Here is a 25,385-nt window from a genome sequence, read left to right as displayed (position 1 = left end):
AAATGCCTCACAAAAGCAAAACAGGCATTTATATCGTAATTCCATAAAGGAATGCGCTGCAAGAAATAGGCTTCCAGCATCCTAAAACACCCTTTCCATATGCCTCCTAAGCTTTCTTCCAAGGTCCTACAAAGAATTCTGCTAAAAACAAAGACAATTACAAATAGTCAAGAGTCCAGCCCCAGTTCTTTTAGCCAACTGACAGTATCTCGCAAATTCTAGGCAAGCAAAAACAGTTTATATGAAGAAACATTCACTTGGCTACAGTTAATGAGGAAGTCCATAGACTGCCCAGGTCTCCGAAGTCATAGTTGACTGCAATTCTTCCTGCTCTCAAGGTATTCACGAAACAAGCTTCAGAGCAATGTCTGCTTGAAAAAAATAGCATTGCAAGCGCTCAAGGCAAATCACATAGGGAAGTTTAAGTGTTTCTATATATTTCTATATATTTCACAAAGTTGAAGGTTTTTTATATACTTCACAAACTTCAAGAGTAGTCCATGGGAAAACACACCACCACAATACTTGAAGGAAGAAATTTTTGCATGCTCTCTCAGTACTCTAAATGATACTACTTCTCCTTACAGAGGAGAAAGCCAGTGTGGTTCATACTAGATCCAGCTCAAATACACACATCACAACTACTAAAGTGTGCTTGTGCTACTTTTCCGATTGCAGAACTAAAACTTACCTACACTGAACTTAGTTTAAAATTTTGAAGTTTTGTATAAAGAAAATACTAAACAGGGCACCAGGACAGAAGAAAAAATAAGAGGCCTACAGAAAACAAAAACTACCCTTCTGTAGTTCTCTCAGAGAACTGTCACTAGCATAAATACGACAGAGGCTGTTATCTAGCTCTCCTCCACAGTTTGCAGTTATTAACAAAACATATACATATTCCTATGAAGATAACCACTGTTTACAAATATACTGCTGTTATACACCATAGTAACATATACAAACTGAGGGAACAAAAGCCTTGTACTATGTTCTGTGATTTTATGATTTTGTGTGATACTTACCTGATTCATCAGTACAAGGCAGTTTACGGCTAAAGCTTTGACACAGCAGTTTGTCCGTTTGTGATGCCAGTAAGTTGTGGGGTTTGTTCATACAATATTAAGAAAAATTTCATATAGCAGCACATGGATTTCACCCACAGCTAAATGTGAAAACCAATTCAGGTGCTGAATACAATCATTCAGTTTCTAAATTCCAGCCATATTTAAGCTAGATTCCACAAAACCTTTAATAATTCTCATTCACCCTGCTAAAAAGCCCCACATATTATTTATTTCTACATGGACTGAGTTATCACAGCCAAAATATATGTAAGATGATTCCATTCATAAAGCAGTGATTTTACAACAAAGACAAATTTCTCTTTTATTTACTGCTTTATTCCCTTAAACAAGAGTATTGCATAATTGTGAGAAATCATTGCTTTAGAAAAGCTATTTTGTAAAGCAATGCATATTGGTTTACATCGTTAGGTTTTAAAAAAAAATTTTAAGAGAAAAAGTTCAAATTATCTGAATTCCTCCAATGATCCATTAGCAAAGATTTAAGTAGCAGATGTAAGCTAAAACACAATGTTTTCCTCCCCTTCTAGTACAGCGCCAAGCAAATTAACAGAACTTCTACTACTTTTTTTTTCCAGGTAGGCTTGAGGGTTATGTCAGCCAAGAGGTTCTTAACTGAAAATTGAGAAAATCAAGTATTCTTAATCAAACTGAAAACTTTTCTGAAAAAAACAAACAAACCACCCCCCCGAACAACTAAATTTATATGACGTATTAGACTACCTAAAGCTTTAAAAATGCTCTCAGCTTTAAAACGAAAAACAAATCCCAAAACCAAACAAAAAAAAAATCCGTATAAAAGTAAAACTTTACATTTATATAGAAATGATAATTTTATGTTAAGTGTTCTGCATGTATTCCACTGATACAAATGCTGTAACCCATGCTTATAGTAGGGGGACTTTTTGCAAGTAGGATGCGTATAATGTAGTGGATTTTGTGTTTTGCTTCTTCTGGAGACAGTACCAGAATACCACTTTGTGTCTCTGGTATCTACCTGCAAGCATTCACATTCACAAGCCTGAAAAATGTTTTAAAGATGGCACTTTCCACTAAATGCAATGTAAACCACCTCTGATGAAAGTGGACATAGAAACTCACACCCTGGAAAATCAGGTGCAATCCAAGATACCATAGTTTTCCAGCTCACTAAGCTGAATACACTTTCTTTTCCCACAGTGTCATTTTCCCACAACACAAGCTAATCCTCTGGTTTATGGATTCTTTGACAAAACTCAGGAAAATTCAGTCTTCTACCCCATTCTGCAACTTCCTGAAATCCTCTAGTTAGTACCTGAACAAACCATTATTTCCTCAACAAAAACAAATAAAAAATTTCAATGAAGTTACCACAAAATCTGCAGAGCTACCTAGATTGTTCAATAGGTCCTGAAGATGGATGTATTCCAATCGCAGTTTCCGATGGGAAATAGTATAGGACAAGAAAGGATAGAGGACCACAAGCGATTATTAGAATATGCTAAATTGCACTTATAACATAGTACTACTTTTGAAACAAAAGTTCAAGTCCTTGTGTGAACACAGTCCTCACAGGAACTTCCTCACAACAGGAAACAAACTAGACAACAGGAGAGATATGCATTTGACAATTTAAGAAGCAACAGGCCAAAGAACCATCACATGTTAAACAGAAGGCACACCACCTTACATGCTGAGCAACAAAATGTGATGCTGAGGACCTTACAAAGTACTTTATCTGATGCAATAGATAAGGGGAAGCCAGTAAGAACAATTTAAAAAAGTTTCTTCACGATTTTGAATAAGCAGCATGTATCAAAATAAGAAATAATGCAGTTACTGAGTAGTGAGGTCAGTCAAGTGCATATTAGACTGTGGGAAGAAACTTACCTGATTCTAGGAAGGAAAAGTTATATGAACACTTCTAGATGTACTTACACTGAGGTGCTAACAACAAAAACCCAGAGACAAAAAACATACACTACAATTTGCGCTGCAAGGTTGAAGGAATTAATGTTCAAAATACTTGTGAAGATTGCATTTCAGTTTCCCTGTAAAACCACTTTGAAATTAGAAAAAGCTGTGATTAGTTAGCTACAAAAAAAACCCACAAGTGAAAAACCTGAGCCCAGTTAAAAAAGTACACAACTTAAAATAATTTTTCTAATGCACTTAAACTATGACAGTGGAATTACGTCCCTTTCCTACTAAATTTTAAATGGCTGAAAACATGCTAAATAGGAAAAAAAATGAACAGAAAAGGTAGTGAAATGAAGTACCACAGAGACTATTTTAAAGTTGAATTCTATAGGGTGAATAGTACTTAAAATAATCAGTGTAAAAATTATCTCAATCAGTTGAATGAAAACATGTTTTACCAAGTTCAGGTAGAATTTCAGTGGGCAAGACAGGTCTTAAAAGATAGTATTTAATAGGTCACAAAAGACTAAGAAGTACTTTGTCAAGTTGTGCTTCTTTCTGGAGTCATTTTTCATTTTTCAGAACACAGACTGAACACTGCAGTTCCAAATGGTCTGCCCCTCCTTGCATCCTTCCTCAACATTTCACATTTCCTCTGAATGAGAATCATCACTATCTTCCTTTAGAAAAGGAAACCTTTCCCAAAGTTTGAGTATGTGAACTAGAAGTCCTGCCTCTACTTGGGAACAATCCTTATTCTTTCAAACATGTCCACTAACGGCAAGCTATGTTCCATAATGACCGTCATGATTTCTGTAGTGGCTTGACCCTAGGTGACTGCCAGACCCCCACCTAGTCATTCTCTCACTCCTCTTCCTCTGCTTTTCAGGGGAAGAAAACAAGATGAAAAGCTCATGGGTCAAGGTACAGTCAGGGACATCTGTAATAGGCAAAACAGACTTATCTTGGTTAAAATTGATTTATTGCCAGTTAGAGCTGGATACTGAGCCAGACAAAACAAAAAGCACAGGCAGATGGGGAATGGTCAGTTCATGATGCTTTAACTCTGCCACTCCTTCCTCACACTCTTTCCCAACATAGGTCTTCTCCATGGCTGCAGTCCTTCAGAATAAACCTGCATAGACAATGCACAGGCTGCAGCACCCATTGTGGCATATCCAGCTGCTACGGTACAGTACTCCACAGGCTGCACTATAGATATCTGGTCTGGTGTGACCCTCTTCACAGGCTGTAGCGAAAGCCTGCTGCACAGTGCTCTCTTTCACAGGCTGCTGGGAATTTCTACTCAGTGCCTGAAGCACCTCTGTCTCCTTCCTTCTGCTCTCACCTCAATCTCTGGCAGGACTGTTTCTTACACTTTTTCCTCTTTCACACTGCTGAGCAGCATTTTTGTTAGAGGTGTCACCACAGCAGGTAAGTGGCTCAGTGGTGTCCTGTACTGGGTCTGCTGAAGCCAGCTGGAACCAGCCCAATGCCAGGGCAACCTGATCTCTCCTCACAGAGGCCACCTGACAGCCCTCACCCTTGCCATGTGCACCCAGTGCCACTAATAAAGTCCGTCAAGACCTTTTTGTCTCTGCAAGCTATTTTTGAAGATACGACTTTAGAAGTATAAACATTAAAGTTACTAAATAAAGTAATGATTTTTGCAAGGGTTTTGTTTGTTTCTTTTGGAAGTTGGGTTTTCTGTTTGGTTTGGTTTTTTAATAGCATTAACTATCCCACATCTAACTTTCTGGATAAAGCAATTTACAGAAAGCATTATACTTCTTTCATTTGCAATACATTTTATCAAATATGTACTGAAAATACAAGGGATGCAAGTTCTAGTTCACTTTAATTGCACTATTTCGCCTTCTTTTGAAACAAAGAAAGAAAATCCAAGTAGATGCACAAATGTGGGCAATTGGAGTCTGCCAAAATTCACCACATAGCACTCTAGTTTACCTTTCTGAATTCCTGAACTCCAAGCAAAACCTAACAGGAAAACTGGACTAGCGTGTCTTGCCTTTCCATGCTGTTAAGCAGTAAGAAAGAACTTTTTAGTTACATCCATTGGCTGGATTTCATTTTTTACAGGATAGAAGAAAAACCCTACTGCACAGAATCAAGTGAACAAGATGGCTTTATTCCTACCAAAACAGTAAAGATACTTGTAGGTGACTAAACACGAGAAATCTAATAATTTGCCTCTTACTACATAAAAAAAAGCTCTCAAAATAGTAAATTTACACATATAGAAAAAGAATATAAAGAAAATATGCTTAAAAATAGAAAAACTTATTAACATTTTTATGTTATTTTTATGTTCTTTGCTACTATTGAAATATTTCACTTCAGTTCATTGGTTAGGATATTTGCCTTTCAAGGCAATTTTCTGTCCAAAACCTAGCTAAAGTAGATGCCCACTGCACCCATAAAAGCAAAAGAACGCTAAGTAGAATTTAGTATTAAGTTTGGGAGCATGCTATGCAAACTTTAAAATTTGCTTGGTTTAACCCATTACGAAGCAGCTCTCAGAGAATCTCTTTCTAAAGAACGAAACAAGAATATATTGTATGTGTTACTTTAGCAGTGAAACCACACTCAAAATTTAAAACATACAGTTCTCAATAGAAAATAGTTTTTCTGCACAAGAGGTCCACATCCAGGAGCAATCATGCAAAAGCAATTTTTCAGATTTTTTTTGTGGTGAATCAACTATCCTGTAGCTGTGAAACACCCAATTTGTTACTTAATATTTTATCAAATTATTTCCTTTCTAACAACAAGGAATTACTACACAGTACAGAGTCATGCTGTATTGCTTTATATGTATCAGACCTTTGACACGTGCTCCCTCCAACTGCCTACTGAAAAACCAATGGCTTGTAATAGGAAGATCTACAGTATAACAAATGCGTACTTGAAACGTTAGTTAAACTTTGTTCAAAGACATGGCACTGGCTTATTAGAAGAGTTTCTGAAGCCTAAAATAGTTACAACTATTTCAATCTGTTACAAATGAGTATGTGCACACAGCCAGTGCCTCAAGTGATTTACTAGTGACTGCGGATGCACTATGCAAGAGCTCCAAGGATTAGTGATGGGGTATTAACAAATTTATAAAGGCACCATGAGAAATCAGGACATAACTAATGGTCCTCCTGTGTCTGAACACAGCCTGAAGAATTCTAAATGTTATCAAAGTCGTAACAACTTGCTTTAGAGCCTCCCATCTCACATGCAGGAAGTGAGATACTGGAAATGTTGTTTTGATATAAACCAAATGAGTTAACCGAGTTCCCTGCAAAAAAATGCTGATGATACTTCTCAAGAACTCCTTAGAGCATAACCTTTGCACTATCCAGAAACGTTTAATAAAATTTAAAAAAAAAAAATCAGAATTACATTACCTGTGAAAGCATCAGCTTAGAACTGATTTGAAATTACCAAGTTAAACTCATTAAGAATCTCATCATGGTCAGCAAGAAGCTAGTTATTAATCACTCAGTAACTAAGGCAACTTTGTATCATCTTAAGAGAACACAGAAGCCCGATGTGTTACTAAAGTATATTTTGATAGTACAGTAAAATACAGGAGCAGGAATCACATACAAACTTCTGCACCCATAAAAAAAAAAAATCACTATTTGCGTATTTATTATCTTTGCTATACTTCATACCATTCTGCAGAAAAATAGAAAAATATAGATTTTGCAACAAAACCATGAGGCAACACCCAGAGAAGATAAAACCCACCCTAAGTCAAGTTATGCTTTGCAGCACTACATTGAGATGCCAAAGAGAAGAGTAGAGAACCCAGGACTTACTCAGGGTGATAAGGACAGAAATTCCCATCCTGGGGAAATAGCAAAGCTGCAGCTGAAGTAGAGGTCTGCTGTACAACTGAAAGCAGCATGTCAAGGCTTAAGATTAACTTGGTTTGAATCCAAACCTAAGCAACTCAATACAGTTGAGCAGGAGATCTCCATAGATGAGCAAAGAGCTTATGGAAAAACTCAAACGGAAGAAGGAAGTCCACAGTACACGGAATAAAGGGACTGGCCATTTAGGAGAAATATAGGAATACTGACAGTTTGTAGGGATGCTATGAGGAAACATAAGGCCTTCTTGGAATTAATTCTGGCAAAGGATGCAAAAAACAAGAAGGGCTTTTTCAAGTAGGTCATCAGGAAAAGAAACATTGTCAATGGAAACATGATGGCACAGATAGTCCTGGGCATCATCTCAAAGCACATGAAAGAAATTAGGGTTTTCAGTAGTAGGCAGCATGGATTCACCAAGGGGAAGTCATATCTGACTAATCTGATAGCCTTCCACAACAGCGTGACTGGACCAATTGCACTCTCTCAAGCGCACCCAAGGGTACTTGAGAGAACTGGCAGAAATGCTCACCAAGCCATTTTCCCAGTTCATGGGGCAGGTCATAGTTGACTGGAAGCTGACAAAATGTGATGCCTATCTACAAGAAGGGCAGGAAGGAGGACCTAGGGAACTACAGACCTGCCTCAGAGTGGTGGGGAATGGAGTTAAATCCATTTGGCTGCAGGTCACAAGTGGTGTTCCCCAGGGCTCAGTACTGGGGACAGGTCTGGACATGGCAATCAAATACACTCTCCCAGCAGCTTGCAGGTGACAATAAGCTAGAAGGGAGCACTGATCTCCTTGAAGGTGGGAAAGGGGTCTGGACAGCCTGGATCGATGCGCCAAGGCTAACTGTATGAGATTCAACAAGGCCACATGCCAGGTGCTGCATTTTCATCACCAACAACTCCATGCGCTTGGGACAGTGGGTGGAAAGGTGCCATGCAGAGAAAGACCCGGGGAAGCTGATCAACAGCCAGCTGAACATAAACGAGCAGTGTACTTAGGTGGCCAAGAAGGCCACCAATATCCTGGCCTCTGTCAGAAACACTGTGACAAGCAGAACCAAGAAAGTGATTGTCTCCCTGTACTCAGCAGTGAGGAGCCCAGCTTTGAGTACTGTGTTCAGTTTTGGGTCCCTGACTAAGACATTGAGGTCATAGAATCAAACAGGTTGGAAGAGACCTCCAAGATCATGCAGTCCAACCTATCACCCAGCCCTATCCAATCAACTAGACCATGGCACCAAGTGCCTCATCCAGTCTTCTCTGGAATGTCTCCAGTGATGGCAACTCCACCACCTCCCTGGGCAGCCCATTCCAATGGGAATCACTCTCTCTGTAAAGAACTTCCTCCTAATATCCAGCCTAGACCTCCCCTGGCACAACTGGAGACTGTGTCCCCTCATTCTGTCACTGGTTGCCTGGGAGAAGAGACCAACCCCCACCTGGCTACAACCTCCCTTCAGGTAGTTGTAGACAGCAGTGAGGTCACCCCTGAGCCTCCTCTTCTCCAGGCTAAACAACCCCAGCTCCCTCAGCTTCTCCTTATAGGGTTTGTGTTCCAGGCCCCTCACCAGCTTCATTGCCCTGCTCTGGACATGTTCCAGTACCTCAACATCCCTCTTAAATTGAGGAGCCCAGAACTGGACACAGTACTCAAGGTGTAGCCTGACCAGTGCTGAGTACAGGGGAAGAATAACCTCCCTTGTCCTGCTGGCCACACTATTCCTGATACAGGCCAGGATGCCATTGGCTCTCCTGGCCACCTGGGCACACTGCTGGCTCATGTTCTGCCTACTATCAACCAGCACTCCCAGGTCCCTTTCTGCCTGGCTGCTCTCCAGCCACTCTGTCCCCAGCCTGTAGTGCTGCTTGGGGTTGTTGGGGCCAAAGTGCAGAACCCTGCACTTAGCCTTGTTAAATCTCATCCTGCTGGCCTCTGCCCAACCATCCAGTGTGTCCAGGTCCCTCTGCAGGGCCTTTCTACCCTCCAACAGATCAATACCTGCTCCTAATTTGGTGTCATCTGCAAACTTACTGATGATGGACTCAATTCCTTCATCCAGATCATCAATAAAGACACTGAATAGGTCCTGCAGCACATCCAGGAAAGGGCAACAGATCTGGTGAGGGCTCTTGAACACATGGACTATGAGGAGCAGCTGGGGGAACTGGGGTTCCCTCCTGGAGAACAGGAAGCTGAGGGGAGACCTAAACACTCTCTACTACTACATGAAAGGAGGTTGCAGCAAGGTGAGCACTGATCTCTTCTCCCTAGTAACAAGTGACAGAATGAGAGGAAATGGCTTCAGGTTAGAATCATAGAATCAGGCAGGGTTGAAAGGGACCAGGGACCACAAGGATCATCTAGTTCCAACCTCCCTGCCATGGGCAGGGACACCTCACACTAGATCAGGCTGGCCAGAGCCTCATCCAGCCTGGCTGCAAACACCTCCAGAGATGGGGCATCTACCACCTCCCTGGACAACCCATTCCAGGCTCTCACCACTCTCATGGGGAAGAACTTCTTCCTCACGTCCAGCCTGAATCTCCCCACTTCCAACTTTATTCCATTCCCCCTAGTCATATCACTACCTGATAGCCTAAAAAGTCCCTCCCCAGCTTTCTTGTAGCCCCCTTCAGATATTGAAAGGCCACAATAAGGTCACCTCAGAGCCTTCTCTTCTCCAGACTGAACAGCGCCAACTCTTTCAGTCTGTCCTCATAGGAGAGGTGCTCCAGCCCTCTCATCATCCTCATGGCCCTTCTCTGGACACGTTCCAGCACGTCCATATCCCTCTTGTAATAGGGGCTCCTGAACTGGACACAGTACTCCAGGTGGGCTCTCACCAGAGCAGAGCAGAGGGGGAGAATCACCTCCCCTGACCTGCTGGCCACACTTCTCTTGATGCAGCCCAGGATCTGGTTGGCTTTCTGGGCTGCAAGTGCACATTGACAGCTCATGCTGAGCTTCTCATCCACTAGCACCCCCAAGTCCCTCTCCTCAGGGCTGTTTTCCAGCCAGTCACTGCTCAGCCTGTATTTGTGCTTGGTTGCACCAGAGAAGCTTTAAATTGGGTGTTAGAAGAAACTTCTTTGCTGAAAGGGTTATCAAACACTGGAACAGGCTCACCAGGAATGTGGATGAAGCCCCATTCTGGAGATATTTGAAGGACTCAGATATGATTCTAAGGGACATGGTTTAGCAACAGACTTGAGAGTTAAGTAATGGTTGGATTCAAACTTAAAGGTCTTTTCCAACTGAAACAATTCTATGATTCTTAATGCTAAAAGTATTTTAAACAATACTAAGAGTATTTACCTAGCACTGTCTTAAATATTTGTAAATGTGTAATTATAATTGAAGTTTCAGAACAGAGTTTAAAACTTTCTTCTCATAGGAAGCCTCTATTTAACTTGACAAATGTATGAAACATCTTCTGTTCATGTCAATCTATTTTTAAAAATGTCAATCTGTATTTTGTCACACAAGCACCCACCTAATTATGGTGGCCAGCATCACACTATAAATAAACCAAAAATACTGCTAGAGTGAGGAAGGGTAGCTGTTCAACTAACCACATCTTAAAAAGTAGAGTGAGCTTATTATTATTAATGGCTGAATACTGGAAAGAATCATCTCACTCTCTTCAGTCTGTACATGAGGAAATGAAAAGTTCCAGTTTAGATCATTCATGCATTGTTCTTGGGTTTTTTTCTTCCTAAACACACTCATACCACCACTAATTTATAATATGAATATCTATTAAGATCTTCACAATAGTAATTTATTGTTATTTAGGAAAAAAAGAGGCAGACTTCAGTTTTCTATCTTTTTCCCTGTTCTAAGCTCCAGAAATTCAAAATACGTACTCATGAAGAAATCCATCCTTTCGAGGTCCATTCTGAAGGGAAATCGCTTGCAACTTACATATTAATATAGAACATAACTCCTGCATTCATTAAGCAACAATGCTTTCTGATTTTCCTTTCTAGAAAAAAAAATAAACACCCTGGTTTACTAAAAATATCTCCTTTATGCAAACTAAATTTCTCAGTCTTGACCCAACTATTTCCAAAGAATTGCCTAAGCATCTCTTTTGAACACAATAAACACAAACTGTTCTTGAAAGATGAATAACCACTAGCATATTTCCATTAAGATTCTAGCACAGAGTATGTATCATCACAGTAAATCAAAACCAAGGAAAATCACTGCATCACAGTTACAGTATCTTGTTTAAGCTACTAAATTAGAAATCAGTAAGTTTTTCTACATCAGTAATATATACATAAAGGAAGATGAAGACCAGCCACTGGATTCAAACAATGTGGGAAGTACGAATCCTATCTGAAGGTTAGTTGGCACGTAAGCTTTTGGAACTCTTCCTGTATAGGCAGTCACTTCTAGTGACAAAGTACACGCAACTAATTTTAAGCATTCCTTAAATGTACCAAGCATGACATTTAAGGAAGAATTTTTCAAGATAGTCTATATGGATCCATGCAGAAGAGTTATCCCAACCAGTCAAATCCTTTCTAGAAAAAAAAAACAAACCAAAACCAAACAGAACTGATGAGAAAAACACTCTATTGTTAGAAATTAGTAAACAGGTTAAAAAAAATTCTATTCATATGAACTTATCAGATTTAAATCAGTGGTGGCCTTTGTGTGACACCACCACCTGAAGTGAACAGGCACAACAGGTGACCTAGAGAGGTCCCTTCCAGCTTGTTATTCTGTGCACACCAGGTCATTCTGGATATATATTACTGTGACTGCATGACTTTGTGCAAGTCACTCTACATGAAAGCAGCAACAGCACTATTAGAACAAAGACTGTACAAGCTGGAAGGCCAGTTTGCCTGGAAGTTGGACTTCCAGCTCTACTCCTATTTATCATGACAGACCCTCTATCTTCCAACTCCAAAGCCGACTAGTTTGACTTCAGGAATGAAAGAACTACAAAGCTATATGGTAATCATGGGCATCTTTACTAAACACCATCTGGCACTGACAACCAACTACAACAGAAATTTAGTATATCCAAGTTAGATTAGTAACAGAGCTTAAGCCTGTGCACATACAAACTTTTCATAATACTCAATTTCTTCTCACTCCTTGAACACAGAACTTCTAACAAGTTCAAAACTCCACTCTGTTATAAACTAAACGCCTTAAAGGTGTTTTTCTTTACCTGACTAAGAGCAACTCAGATTTATGTACTGACTTCCACTGTCCTCTCCATTAATGTAATCATACATCCAGTTCTTGGTATTTCACTACTTGATGCAATCCAGTGAGTATACAATAAATATTCATCCTTCAGTCCTCTATTCCAGGAAAGAGCCCTTTTCAGTCCTGGTGGTTTATATAGTGAGCAGTCCAACCAAATTCCCTCTTTTTTATTCAGTTAAAGACTGTTGCCACAGGAAACTACTTGTTTTGGAGGGATGACATTTTAATTCTACACTTAAAATAGCTCCTCCAGGTACTTCAACAAGCTAATTTCAAGTGCTCCCCTCATTAAAGAGGTGAGAGAGGAGTGTCTTATAAAAATATCCCTGTAGAATTAGCTGTCTGTCAGTCGCTGCCTACTGTGATAGGAATGATAAGAGAAGCAACTGAGGCTTTCTGAATACAACATCCACATCTCAATTAATACTATGACATCATTAGGCTGATCTTCACTGCTGGAAGTACAGTAAGACTTCTCAGCAATAGCAGCTTTCCAAATTTAGGCTTCTACATTAACAAAACATGGACATTCTATACTACTAGTAATATTAACTACACACAGAAAGTTGTTTCATTCCTCACTGAATCCAAAGAGTTGTCAAGAGTTAGGACTGGACCAACCACTAGATGAGTTACAGATGCTCTCTATTAACTCTTCCAAAAGGGGAGCAGAAAAGGAGTAAGAGAGATTTATGAATCAGAAAACTAAAACAGCTTTAATGAAAATAATAACAAATGAAATATAGAGAAACAGATACAAAGTCAATATAGATCCCAACTCCTTGCCAGCAGTTAGATTAATGTCGTTATTGACAGGCAATAGGTTAGTCCTAGACTGGACTCAGAAGCAGACAGGAACTGGATTCAGGAACACATTTCAGTATTCACTGACACTGGAACTGAATTTAGGAACACATGGATTGGGAAGACAGAAGAGAGTCTTCATTGGATGATACCCATTGAAGAATGGAGCTTGACGTTCATGATCCCTCGACACTGAATATTACATATACGGAATGGACCTTGCTGGTCAGTTTAGGGTCACCTGCCCTGTCCATTCTGCTTTTCCCTGCAGGTGCCACATCTTACTTTCAGCACTCTCAAAGTGGTACACAAGGTTTAGCAGTGACCTTAGCCTGCATGCCATGTCTTGGTGCTAACTACATGTTGAGCATTTCCACTATTGGAAGCAGACACTCTCTGCAAAACCATGCTGTTAACTTCAGAAAGTGCAATTACTTAGAAGACACTGAGCTGAAAAGTGAAATTGCTGAACAGAGTTAGTCCTGTCTTACTCAAACCAGGACATCAGTATACACCAGTATACTCAAGAAGCTCAAGAGCTGAAAAAACACAACAGTTCAACTCCCTGTTACCAGATGTAACAAGTGTCAGGTAGAAGAGGGAAAAAAGCTATCTGTAGGAAGTTTTAGTCTTAGACACTTTCTAGACAAGAGATAAGATCACCAACTTCCATGTATGAAGTGCAACATATCAAAATATTCTATCAGCAATAGCAGCATCACTGTGATTTCTCACTTTGCCTCCACAACTGGAATTCAAGCTGCTGAGATGTGAACCACAGAATGCTTCCACACATTCCCTGGCCTACCTCTTGCCACCATCACCCTTTTTTGGAAGTCCTTATCAGTGGCTGGTACTACAACAGACTGCCAAAAGCACACTTAAGTCAGAATTCCTGAGAATCTTGAGAAAGTTTTAAAAAAGTTTAAAAAATTAACTTTAAAATGAGGTAATCTGTTTTATACTTGTCAGGCATTTAAATGTAAAAATCTGGTTTCCTGTACAACCTTTTTGCAAAAATGCATACAGTTGATATAATCAGTCTTTCTTTTTCACCGTACCAAGATATGGCTAATAAAATACTATTTGTAAGCTGAGTATTAGTAAGAAAGAAAACTTCTCATTTGTCATCCTTAATTCAGTTTGAAAAAATATCACATTTGATGGAGTAAGAACATATATAGTAAGTACTTGTGTGCTACACAAAAGTCCAGCTACTTCTTCCTCTAAATCATGTAACTAGACTATTTAACAGTAACAGAAAAGCCACAGCGTGCTTTTTGACAAGCATTAGCCATAACACATATCATAATCCTGAAAGCCACAAAAAGCAGATTTTTTTCTTTATCCAAGACAAACTTTCCTTTATGAGATTTCACTTATATGTGAGCTCTTTATTCTTACCAATATAACACCTGATCTTTTAGTATTACACAAAAATAACACATGAACTTGCTCAGAGAAGGAACCATTCTGTAGAATATTCTACAGAGTCACGTTCAGAACGTACAATTGAGGAAGTACTTTCTTTCTCTAGTGTGAAGTATAGAGACTGATGGATGTTACCTCCTTTGGGAAGCTGCTTCAGAATCTTAAGCCAAGCCATGGAAAAGCTTTGCAGCCTCTAAAGGCAATCTGTATCCCTACCCACAGAAAGCTCTAACATAGGAGATGAAAAGCTGCTTACTGCAGCCGCAAATGAGAACAGCTTGTTTCTTATTAGGAACTTCTTGCCCCGCTCCATAGTGCTCCATTGATACCACCAACTTTCATAACAGATGATCTAATTGAATTTCCCATACTCATGTTTGCTTTCACCAGACATTAGCCTACACGTATTATCATACCTCAAGACACGAAAAGACTAGAATAATGAAATAGTACTTACTGTAATCACAGCCTTGCTCAGACAGATAGAGCCTCTGCAGCCATACTCTGTTTCATCTTCAGACTTGTAATAACTGAGTGTGTTGCTTTTCAGGACTACCCATCGATCCTGCCACCCATGAATGTAGTTGGTCCACTGTGAGAAGAAAATTCAAAACATCAGCTAACAGAAAAATAACAATAAAAGACAATGTGGGTAATATTTCTCAGGCTTTCAAGCATCAGGAGAAAAAACGCCAAAGTTCTTCCCAGTTGAGAATTTTATTCTGCTCAAAGTTTCCAAAATAATTTTACAAATTCTTAAAGGCACTAAAAAACAGTTGTTTCAAATGAACAGTAGGACAACAGATGTCTTGGCTACAACTGCATCGCCAAGACCAGTTAAAATAAAGGTTATAACTACAATGACAAAAATCAAGGAAAGCTTGGGGCAGGTGGGGTGGACCTCGGGGGGAAGAGGGGAAGGGAGGGAGGACAGAAATCAAACACAAATCACTAAGGCAAGTTTAGCCACCTGATTTAAAATCTGGAGTTAGACCAAAGCCAAACATGGAACATGGAATAATTTATGTAAAATTTCTAGAAAAATTGTTTTACTCAAGTATCTACTTCTCTTCGTATAGATACAAATATGCCATTATTCTACAGTATGTAACTACTATGCCTACAGCAATCAGTTGTTAACCAATTCAATATTGCCCATAAATATTTCTTCAGGTTTTAATTCTTAACTATTTTCTTGTTAAGAAGATACTTATCAGTAAACATTCAACCATCCTTTTGTTATTCAGATTTTTCTAGGGACTCCATTCACAAATCAAATGAAACCAATACTCCAGGCACAAGACTTGGATTCTTCCTACAGATGTCTAGTAAGAAGTGACTAAGTGTTCTGGTTATTAATCTTGTATTTAAAAGACCTTCCCAACTGCACTTTGAAGAACCATACAACACAAATAGAGCATCAGGACTGCTCTGTAACTGACTTTATACTGCTGCTTGATCTTTAATAAGAGTTCAAAAATTATAAACCAGAAAAAAATGGAAACAAAAGCATCAAAATAATTTTATTATGCAAGCACTTCTTTGATTGTGATAGACATTATTTGACTAAAAGCTCTGAAAAATAAGCCCTTTTAGCATTTAGTCCAACGGTGGGAGAAGTTGACAACAACCTCATTTCCACTTTATACTACACACATTAGTTAATGCAAGTCTTATAACTACATGTTAACTCCAGTAATTACAAGAGAGAAAACAATTCTGTAGCTGAGAAATCCCTAACAATTTCAAAGCATAGATAAGACCTTAATTTGCTCTCCAAAAACAATGCCCTTTTTGACATCTTAATACATGAATTGCTAGGTAAAGAAAAACCTCACATGCACTCAGTACCTGAACTGGTAGCACAAGCAGTCATTTCCTGCCCCTCTCTTTTCCCATCTCTTATATTCCCAACACCCCCCAGCTCTAAAAGGCAGAGTCCAAAGTTATCTTGGGTAAAAGAGCAAGACAGGGAGGAAAATACGTTTCTCTCTTTTACAAGGTTAAGAGAGACAAATACAGCAATCAATCTTGCATTTGCTGTTGCAATCAATGCTTGCTGTTGCAATAAAAACACACAATGAATTGAGGCTCCTAAAGTATAGTAGGTAGGCATAGGAAGAGACCACTATTTTTTCAAGTATCTAGACTCTTCTGCTTTAAGAAAGACTCTTCCACACTGAAGCCCTTTTCTCACAGCCACATTAAAAAGTCTTTTTCGGAAATACAATGGAAAAATGTCTAGGGTTCTGAAATGTTTAAAAAGACCAGCAATATATACTTCAAATAAGCTTCTCTTACTAAATAACTTCTCTCTTAAAGGGCAAAAAATTGAAACACTTAAACATACAGAGACTGCAGCCTACTTTTATGCTTTAGAATTTAATTATACACAGTAAGTTCTTAAAGAAAAATACTCTTTCCTTAGTAAGAAGCTTGGTATGCTAGCATTTCATTTTAATTAGTCTCAAGTATTACCAAAGCATCAAGTAACAGAAGATAAATTTATCTCTCAAACATGTTCACCGCAACAGGTTTCACCATTTAGATTACATCCAGTGTTCCTTCAGGAAAGGCAACATGAACTATATTCAGCACACTCATCCAGAAAAACAGTTTGCAATTGCTTAACACACAGAATGTCAGAAGCCACAACCTCACCTGCTATGCCAGCAAGAAACACCACCTGGACTTTCAACAACATAAAAATCAATTACATTGCGAAAATTACGTCCCTTCTAATGATGAAAGCATCTAATTGAAGGAAGAACACAATGGGAAAAAAATACAAACAACAAAACAAAACAAAAAAACAACCACCTGAACAAAAAAGCTACACTAAACTAAAAGCCCCATTTTAACTGCTGTAACATCTCACTTACATCTCATTCTCTCCCTCCCCACCCATTATTAGCTCACAAGATCTTACAAATTTAAGCCAAGACCCTTCTCTTCTCATAACCCTTCCTCTCATCTCTGGGGTTCAAAACATTTCCAGGCTGGAAGGAGTTTGCCAAGTCCCTCATAAAGAGCAGAGTCCTGGCCCTGCTATGACTGTATTCTCAGCATCCAAAGCCAGTTTATGATCTCTGTGACTTGTGTCTGCTACACTGCTGCCTTGTGTCCAGCCTTACCTTGTAGGTCAGGAAAAATTTAAAAACATAGTGGTATAATTCTAATAATATTTCAACACTATTCTGAACATATTCTCTGTAAAAAAACCCAACCAACCAACCAAACAAAAAAACCCCTTACAAACTCAGTAATTCAATATCCAACTTAACGTAGTCCTAAAAATAAAATTTCTCGGTATCAATCAGCACATACCTGCAAGCCATGTTATTTTCAGCGATAAAAGAGAAAAAAAAAGGTATGTTTATTTTTAAAAGGAGAAAAAAGCTTTAGGGCCATTTTCCTTCCGCTTCTCCTCACCTCCCCTACCTCTTTCTGCCGTGTTTTGATGCTTAGACCAATGGCTTCTGTGCCAGTGCCCGCTTCTGGGGAGCGACACACGCTATGCCTGCTTCGGGAGCTCCCAGAGTCAAGTGGGGTATTGCGACCCCGGGCCCGCCGCCGGCTTTGGCCAGGAGCCTGAGGCACGGGGGAGACGCCCTCGCCCGGCGCACCCGACTGCCTCCTCCCGGGCCCGACTGTACTGAACCTCACGCCTTGCTGCCAGAGGGCTCGGACAGGAACACTAACGGCCGGGCGGCAATGACATCGCCCCCTCCCACCCAGGCAGTCAGAAGCCGCGGCTCTCCCCGGAGCAAGGGCTTCCTCCCGTGGTGTGGAGGGGCGGGAGGGTAGCTGCGCAGAGACAGGGGGCCCGGCGGCGGGGACGTACCGGTGCCCCCGGCTACGGGAAGGGGTGCAAACGGTTGGCGTCGGGCGCCGCAGCCCGGCAGGCTCCCTTGCCGTCAGGTGGCAGCTGCGCGGCCGTGCCAGTGCCTCCTGTGGAGCCTCCCGGCCCCACGACCAGGCCCCTATACCGACGCTGGGCTCCTCGGCCTGATTCCCTGGAGCGGGCAGACGAGAGGCAGGACGGATCTGACAGCCTTCGCATGGACGCGAAATGCGAAGTAGAAATGGGGCGCGGAAAGGGGAAGCAAGAGGCCGCAGGGCAGGGGAGAGGCAACTTACCTTGCTGAGCACCCCGCAGAGCTCAACAGGCAGCCCAAGCTCCGTCTCAGGATCGTCCTCGGAGCCGGAGGAATGCCAACTCTGGTTGTCCGACATGGAGACCAGAACCGTAGCCACCGCCGACCAAGGAAGAATCGAAGCGGCCGCCACCCACAGCAGTCTCAGCCTTCTCCTGCCGAGGGACGGGAGCGGTGAGCTCTACCTGAGCGGCACCGCTCGCGCCCGCGGGTGTCACCAGCGCCACCCGCCCCTGCCCACTGGCCAGCTGCGAGGCACGCAGGCTCGGGCTTCCTCCTCACCGTAGGTCCGCAGCCCCCGCCCGCAGCAAGAGCCACAACATAGAGGTGGCGTGGGGAGGAGGGGCGAGCGCACGTCCGCCTGCCGCGCACTCCGCTCAGAGCTCTACCGCTTCTGCCTTCGCCATCTTACGCGAGCGGATACTCCGTGACACTATTTACCAGCTCCGCCCCACGCCCTCCCTCCGGCCCCACGGGGCCTCACGGAAGTTGTAGTCTTGCCCCGCGCAGCTGTAAGCCGGGACGCAGTTGCCTCTCGGGAAAAGTAGTTTCTAGTGATGGCTAATGTAGCTCCGTGCGCTGGGAGTTGTAGTTCGCCGCGGCGGCCGTCGGCCGGTGGGTGCCATCTTAGCTTCGTCATTTCTCTGGCGCAGCCAGAGAATTTTACCTTACTGCCTCCCATGAGATGGGGAATTGTGTTCCAACCGCCGCCACACAAGGGCAGCGGTACCGTTTGGGGCGACAGTTGCTTTATTTCTTGTGGGGTAAGGCGATGTGTGTCTCTCCGGCTCTCTTTGCTTTCTAGCGTGAGAGATGTGACCTCATCTTCCCTGCCTCGAGTCCGCAGGACTGGGAGGTCATCCCCAGACCTTTCCCTTAACAAAAATGGTTGCCACGGAGGCTGCAGGAAGGGGTGGGAAGTACTGCCGTATCCCGAGCGAGGCAAGGGCAAGGCGGGCTGTTCCGCCACAGCTAACGGAGTCCGTGCCGCCCGCACGGGGCTGGTGGGCATCTGATTCGCTTCCTCGGGACGGCGGGGCGAGGGGCTGCCGAAGCCCTCGCATTGAGGGCGGTACTGGTTAGGCGCGGCGTGCATAGAAGACGCCCTGTGCCGCCGCAGATGGGCTCGGCAGCCCACTCTGTTCTGGCTGAAGTGACGCTGCTGTGCCGTCCGCTTTCGTTCTCTTAAGTTCAAAGCCGTGGGATGAGCGGAGCGGAAAGTGGCGATCAGCAGTTTGCCTCATCTGTCAGGTAGCGGTGCATTGTCTTTTATTTGCCTAATATTTCCGCGGTTTATGGAACGAAGCGATTTTTTTCCCCCTTCAGACTTAGTCTGAGACGTGTGTATTTGCTGATATTTATAGATGGAGAAGTATCTGCGGGAAAGCAAAACATCGCAGTTGAATGTGTCATTTCACACTTTATGAACAGATATAGTGGGTTGGAAAGGATGTAAGATTTGTGTCGGCTCCTCTCTCGTAATTTCTTGGGGGGGGGGGGGGGAAGGATGTTAAATAGTGTTGTTTGAGGAAACAGGTTTAGAACAGACGCTTCTGGTTATATTGCAAGAGCAATGCTGCACAATTGTATTTTTTCTGGTTTCCTTGTTATGACAGATAGTTGTGTAATTCCTTCCATATTACACTGGCTGAAAGTTTCCATTGAAGGTTTATATTTTTTGGAGTTACTAGCATTCTCTGTGGCAGCTCAAAGTCAAATATTAATGCCAGTCTTAAGTCTTTGGTATAAAGATGTTTACAGTACTGAGAAAGATTGGTAAACCAGCATAATTTTCCTAAGCAATTAGAAATGAGCAGTTGCAAATATCCTTAATATACATGTAATCTGTCAAGTGGTATTACCTGAAGGGCCAGTCATGTTTTCTCCATTAAACTCGGAATGAACTTCTTTCTCTACCCTGATCAAAGAGGTAAAGAGACATGTCTGAACAAATCCTCTCGGCAGTGACAGCCATGTGCTGTCACGATTTTGATCGAGGACTGTTCACTTAGTTCCAGAAGTAGCTCTTTTCTTTTTCCTTTCTCTACTTTTTTTTTTTCTTTTTTTCCTTTAGGATGTAGTATGGCTTAAACATATTTTAAAATGGTATAAATGGATACTCTTTCAAGTTAACATCCTGTTAAAGAGCATATTTGTTTATTCTAGGTAATATTTTACAGAAAAAAGTTTAAGTTAATAAATACTGGATGATAAAAGGTTTGTCTTTTCATATAATGATTTTTCTATACCAAATAATAGATTTTTTTACATCTGCCACATCCTCCTAATGTGTCTTACTTTTTCCATGACGTCACCAGCCTACATCCTTCCGAAAGGTGTATCGGGATTGTGAAGGTAGATATCTCTTCTTTCGAATGTTGTAATTATCTTTCTCATCTGTAACTTGCTATTACTCTTAATGAGTTCAGGCTATATCTACATTAGCAAGAACATGTTGCAGTGAGAATAGATTTGTAAAGGAAAGATCTGTTGCTGAGGAACTTAAGTTCATGTTAGATGTGCTTTAGGAAGTTTTTTTTCAGACTGGCCCTAGTCTAGTCCCGTGGAGGGCACCTGCATCAGTAATTGTAATGTCTCAGATGTACTCTGGAGGAACTGTTTTCCAGTTCATTTTAGTTTTAAAGAAATCTGGCTTGCCTGCTCCAAGACCAGTCTGGAATATGAACCAGAGTATGGGAAATGGGGACAATCAATCTGATACACTGATATGGGTCATTCACTGTTCTCCATCTCTTTCTATGCCTTTTCCACTGGACCTTTGTTTTGTTATTCGTTGCTACGTTTATTTCATCGCACACCCCAGTACTCAGTCTGTACCCCTTTTAGGGGTTGTAAGAAATTTAGAAATTATTGTCTTAACTGGAAATAATCACACTTTTGTTAGAACAGCAGAATAAGTAATGGTGTATTATTGATCTACTTCTTTCAGTAAAAAAAGGGTTTTTTAAATTTTACTGAGTGTCAGTCGTAAACATCATAAAGTGGATAACTCTATAATTCTTTTTTTCTTCTCTCTTTTTATTTCTCTTATTTCCACTGCTATACCTTCTGTTGTAGGGTGTCCATTGTATCTTACTAAAACACATTCACCACTAGTGTATAGTTATTTTCTAGTATGTTCATGCTTACAGTTGTATTTGCCCATAAGTTCAAAACTATTTTTCTTACACTTATTATTCAAATAGGCATAAAGTGCATATTTTGGCATTTAAGCGTTGTCAGAAGCAATCTCTATTATCTGTTTACTTTTCACATTCATGTTAAATGTGCTTTAAGAAGTGTTTCTTCAGACTAGCCCTAGTCTAGTCCCATGAAAGACACCTGCATTACTAATTGAAAAATCTCAAATGTGCTCATGAAGTGTGAATTATTTATTTTTTAAAAGGATTGAGTTGTTTGCACTTTGTTACAGTGAGTTCCAAAAAGATGTGACTGTAAGAATTTGCTTTCTGAAGGCTCATTCTAGGTGCCTGTATGTGATCTATGTTTTTGTAAAATGCTGGGTCAGCTGCTGCTTGCAAAATAGTTCCATTCTATTGTGTCACCCTGGGCACTTGAAATTTTCACTTCTGTAAGTCCTGGCCCAGTTTTCTGTCCAGTGTTAATTTGTCATGTACCTTGGTTTATCACGTGTTCAAATACATTTTTCTTAGAGGATTCTGGTTTCTAGGGTGCTAGGCTTTATTATATATTGAGCGAGAGAATAGTAAAACAGTAGATGTTTTGAGTGCTTCAGTAGGGAACCTATGCGGTTCATACCACATGTATTAAACGCTGTTAACACTGTTGTGCCGTTTCTCTTGCCAGTTCTGTTCTTGTAATTCACTACAGTATTAGAACTGATAGGAGTCCTCTTCTCAGGGCTATTTGGAAAGGAGGGGTGTAAGTAAATACCAAGCCCTCTGTGACCGAAAAGAACTGAGGAGACAGTGCAGAAGGACAGTCTAATATGCTTACTTGCACATGTCTTTGTTTCTTGGTGATTTATCTTGCTCAGGAAGAGAGAATTAAGAAGAGCTTATACTTAAATCATAATCAGAGGAACAGGGGTTTACAATGAAATGAGAGTTAAGGAGTTTTTAAAGTTTGATCCCGTAAGTCAGAATGTTTCCTTGTCAGATGAATACTTGGAAAAGTCAGATGCACTTCTTCTGGAAAGTGTGTAATGTAATGTTACTGTTTGGAGATAGATTCATCCTTCATTTTAGTTCAGACAAGTGTCCAAAAATATGTCACATTTGAATAAAGGTAGAAGCACTTGAAATTAAATTGTTGCTCTGATTTTACTGCTGTTTCAGTCTCTTGGTATTTTTATGTACTATGTAACCCTGTCTGACTCATTGAGTTTCTGTGCCTGCCCCTAGAAGAGCTTGTTTGAGGGTTTATTAGTGGTCCTTTCCTCTTACAAGCATGCCAGGTTACTTAGAAAGCTCCCCATACAGTAATGCTGTCCTGTGGTTTCTTTCCATCTTTTTGTTTTGCATTAACTGTGGCATCTACTTCCAAAGTCTTCCTTGTTACCTTTAGAAGTCCTTTCAGTACCAGTTAAAAGGTTACTTCCTGCATTAATAGATGATTAATAGATCCAGCTCCCTTTCATACATTCCCAAATTCTAAGATTAATAGGATAGTGTTTAATTGTAGTCTGCCATCACAGATTTGATTGCTTTCACACCCTGCTTTCTCAGTATGATACTGAGGAACATTATGCATGTTCTCATAGAGGAAACAGCTCTTTCAGCAGCTTCTTGAGGTGACAGCATGCCAAAGATATGTCACCTTTTGTCTAGACTGTTCTGAGTGTTTCATTATGCTCTAAACCTTTACCCTCTTTTAGTAAGAATATTGCAAGATCATATCACCACAAGCTAGATGCTTTCTCAGGGTCAATTCTACATTAAAGCGGTGTCTACCAGTTCCTAGTCTGACATTTTGGTCACATTTTACACAGTGTTTCAAATTTTTGCTTCTCCTGCATTCTTTTTAAATATGTCCATTTTCATTTTGTCTGTGGAAGATGATCCACTGGTTTTATCTGACAGTGCTGAATTTGTTATTACAGTTTTTTTCAATATGCTAAAAATATTACATATTTTCTTTACTTAAACAAAATCTTCTGTTTATCTTAAGCAGCTGAAAATTGTAACAGTTATTATTTGTGTTTTCTCTTCTGTACACCTTTAAGCTTTGGTGGAGAATTAATGTCACGTCCTCAAATGAATGATTTCTTCTTAACTACCCCTAAGGTATTCTTTGGTATTTATACACTTTATCATTGGACACTAGCAATATAGTTTGTTCCACACAAGAAGCTGAAAAGATTAAACGTATCTGAAGATCACCATTTATGAGTCCTTTTAAAGACAATTACTTTTTTTCCATGACCGGCATTATCATGGTAATTTTTTTCTTGCTGGATATATAGCAGTGTGATAGAGAAGACTATTGACTGGAACAAGTTGGTGTTTAAAACCTCTGCTATAAAACTGAGCCTTTAAGGGTGATCTAAATGAGGAGGGGAAAAGATTTGTATATGCTCAAGATAAAGACACTTGCAGGATTAAGGGACAGCTGAAAAATTTTGGAGCTGAAAAAACACTGGAGCAGGAAATGGAAGCAATCTTGTGCTCATTCCAGATTCTTGAAGGGAAAGAGGGCAAAAAGAACTAGGGGGAATAATAGAACAATATTTACCTTGAGGAAAGTATTTGTTGGGAATCGTGCCTATCATTTTCCATAGATTGCCAGTAACAATGGCATTATTGTGGAGGCGTTGATACTGGGATGTGTACAAGCTTGAGATGAAACTTGGAATGTTGTGTGGGATACAGTACTTTTCCCTACTGCAAGTGAAGAAACCCCGAAAATGTCTGTCATTATGACCTTTTATTTAACAGATACACATAAATCCTGTGAAGACACTGCCATTCCTACTTGGCTGTTGTAGTACAGCTCAAGTTCTGATCTTTATGTCACCTTCTTTTCTTTGAAATACAACAAGCTGGAGATAAACATGTCGTTACTTACCTGATCCTGCCTCTTTGGAAGACATCACTAAAAGTAGTATAATGGGATTAAAATTGGGATATTTTTGTTAGAACTTTTTAAAAAATATAGCTTTCTTTAGTGTTTTGTTGTCTGCTGGCTGCTAGTACGTTTCTGGAGATATTCAGGAAAAAAGTGAACATTACCACCATTAATTTTAAAAAAGTCAGCCATGTGGTACTTTAATAGCAAAAATTAATCTCTAAATGCAACAATACAGTTAAGTTTGGTTGATAATGAAACCCACTTATATCCTGTAGTGGGAAAGTGGCATTTAAAGAATAAATGCAACACTTAGATTTGTGTAATTTGTGATTAATGGAGCTGCTGTATGTGCAGCTGAAAGGACATAGCTCCTCCAAAGAGAAAAGAGTTCTGACTGTCAGAGGGAGCAGCTGGAAGAGGAAGTTTAGGAGTGAATGTTCTTCTTGTATGAGTAAAGCTGCAGTGGTTTATGAGTCAGCACCCTGGGGTAGGGAGTAATTCTTCCTGTATGCTTTTCTAGTAACAGATATATGTTAAGTAATTTACAACAGTGTAGCACTTGGGTTCTGCTTGTTTTAATCTGGCAAAATAAGACCACAGATTCATGAGGCAGAGGGTGAAATTTAAATTCTTTAGTTTTCTAAGATCAGTCCCATCACTACACAATTTACCATAAAACTAGAGCCTATCAAAGGATTCAGCTATCCCCTTAGGTAACAGGGGAACAGGTTGGAAATTCACATATCAGAAGTACCTATGTGTATAAGAAATTGCTGGTGGCAGCAACTGAGTAGTAAAGGTTCGATAAGCTGTACAAATTAATGAGGAG

General features: G+C 40.5%; 1 protein-coding gene across 1 annotated transcript in view; it reads right to left on the bottom strand.

The window, feature by feature from the left end:
* The window catches only part of CERT1 (ceramide transporter 1), a 76,035-nt gene extending 57,440 nt beyond the window's left edge, over positions 1-18,595 (bottom strand). The window contains exons 1-2 of the mRNA XM_054398199.1: positions 18,489-18,595; positions 14,806-14,940 (exon numbers count right to left, since the gene is read on the bottom strand). Of these exons, the coding sequence (XP_054254174.1) occupies positions 14,806-14,940; positions 18,489-18,584 (231 nt within the window). The 5' untranslated portion in view covers positions 18,585-18,595. The remainder of the gene's footprint in view (positions 1-14,805; positions 14,941-18,488) is intronic.
* Between the last annotated feature and the right edge of the window lie 6,790 nt (positions 18,596-25,385).

The sequence above is a fragment of the Indicator indicator genome, chromosome Z, assembly GCF_027791375.1.
Source record: "Indicator indicator isolate 239-I01 chromosome Z, UM_Iind_1.1, whole genome shotgun sequence".
Lineage (NCBI taxonomy): Eukaryota > Metazoa > Chordata > Aves > Piciformes > Indicatoridae > Indicator > Indicator indicator.
The sequence above is the reverse complement of the archived record's forward strand: the minus strand, read 5'-3'. Positions and strand labels throughout refer to the sequence as shown.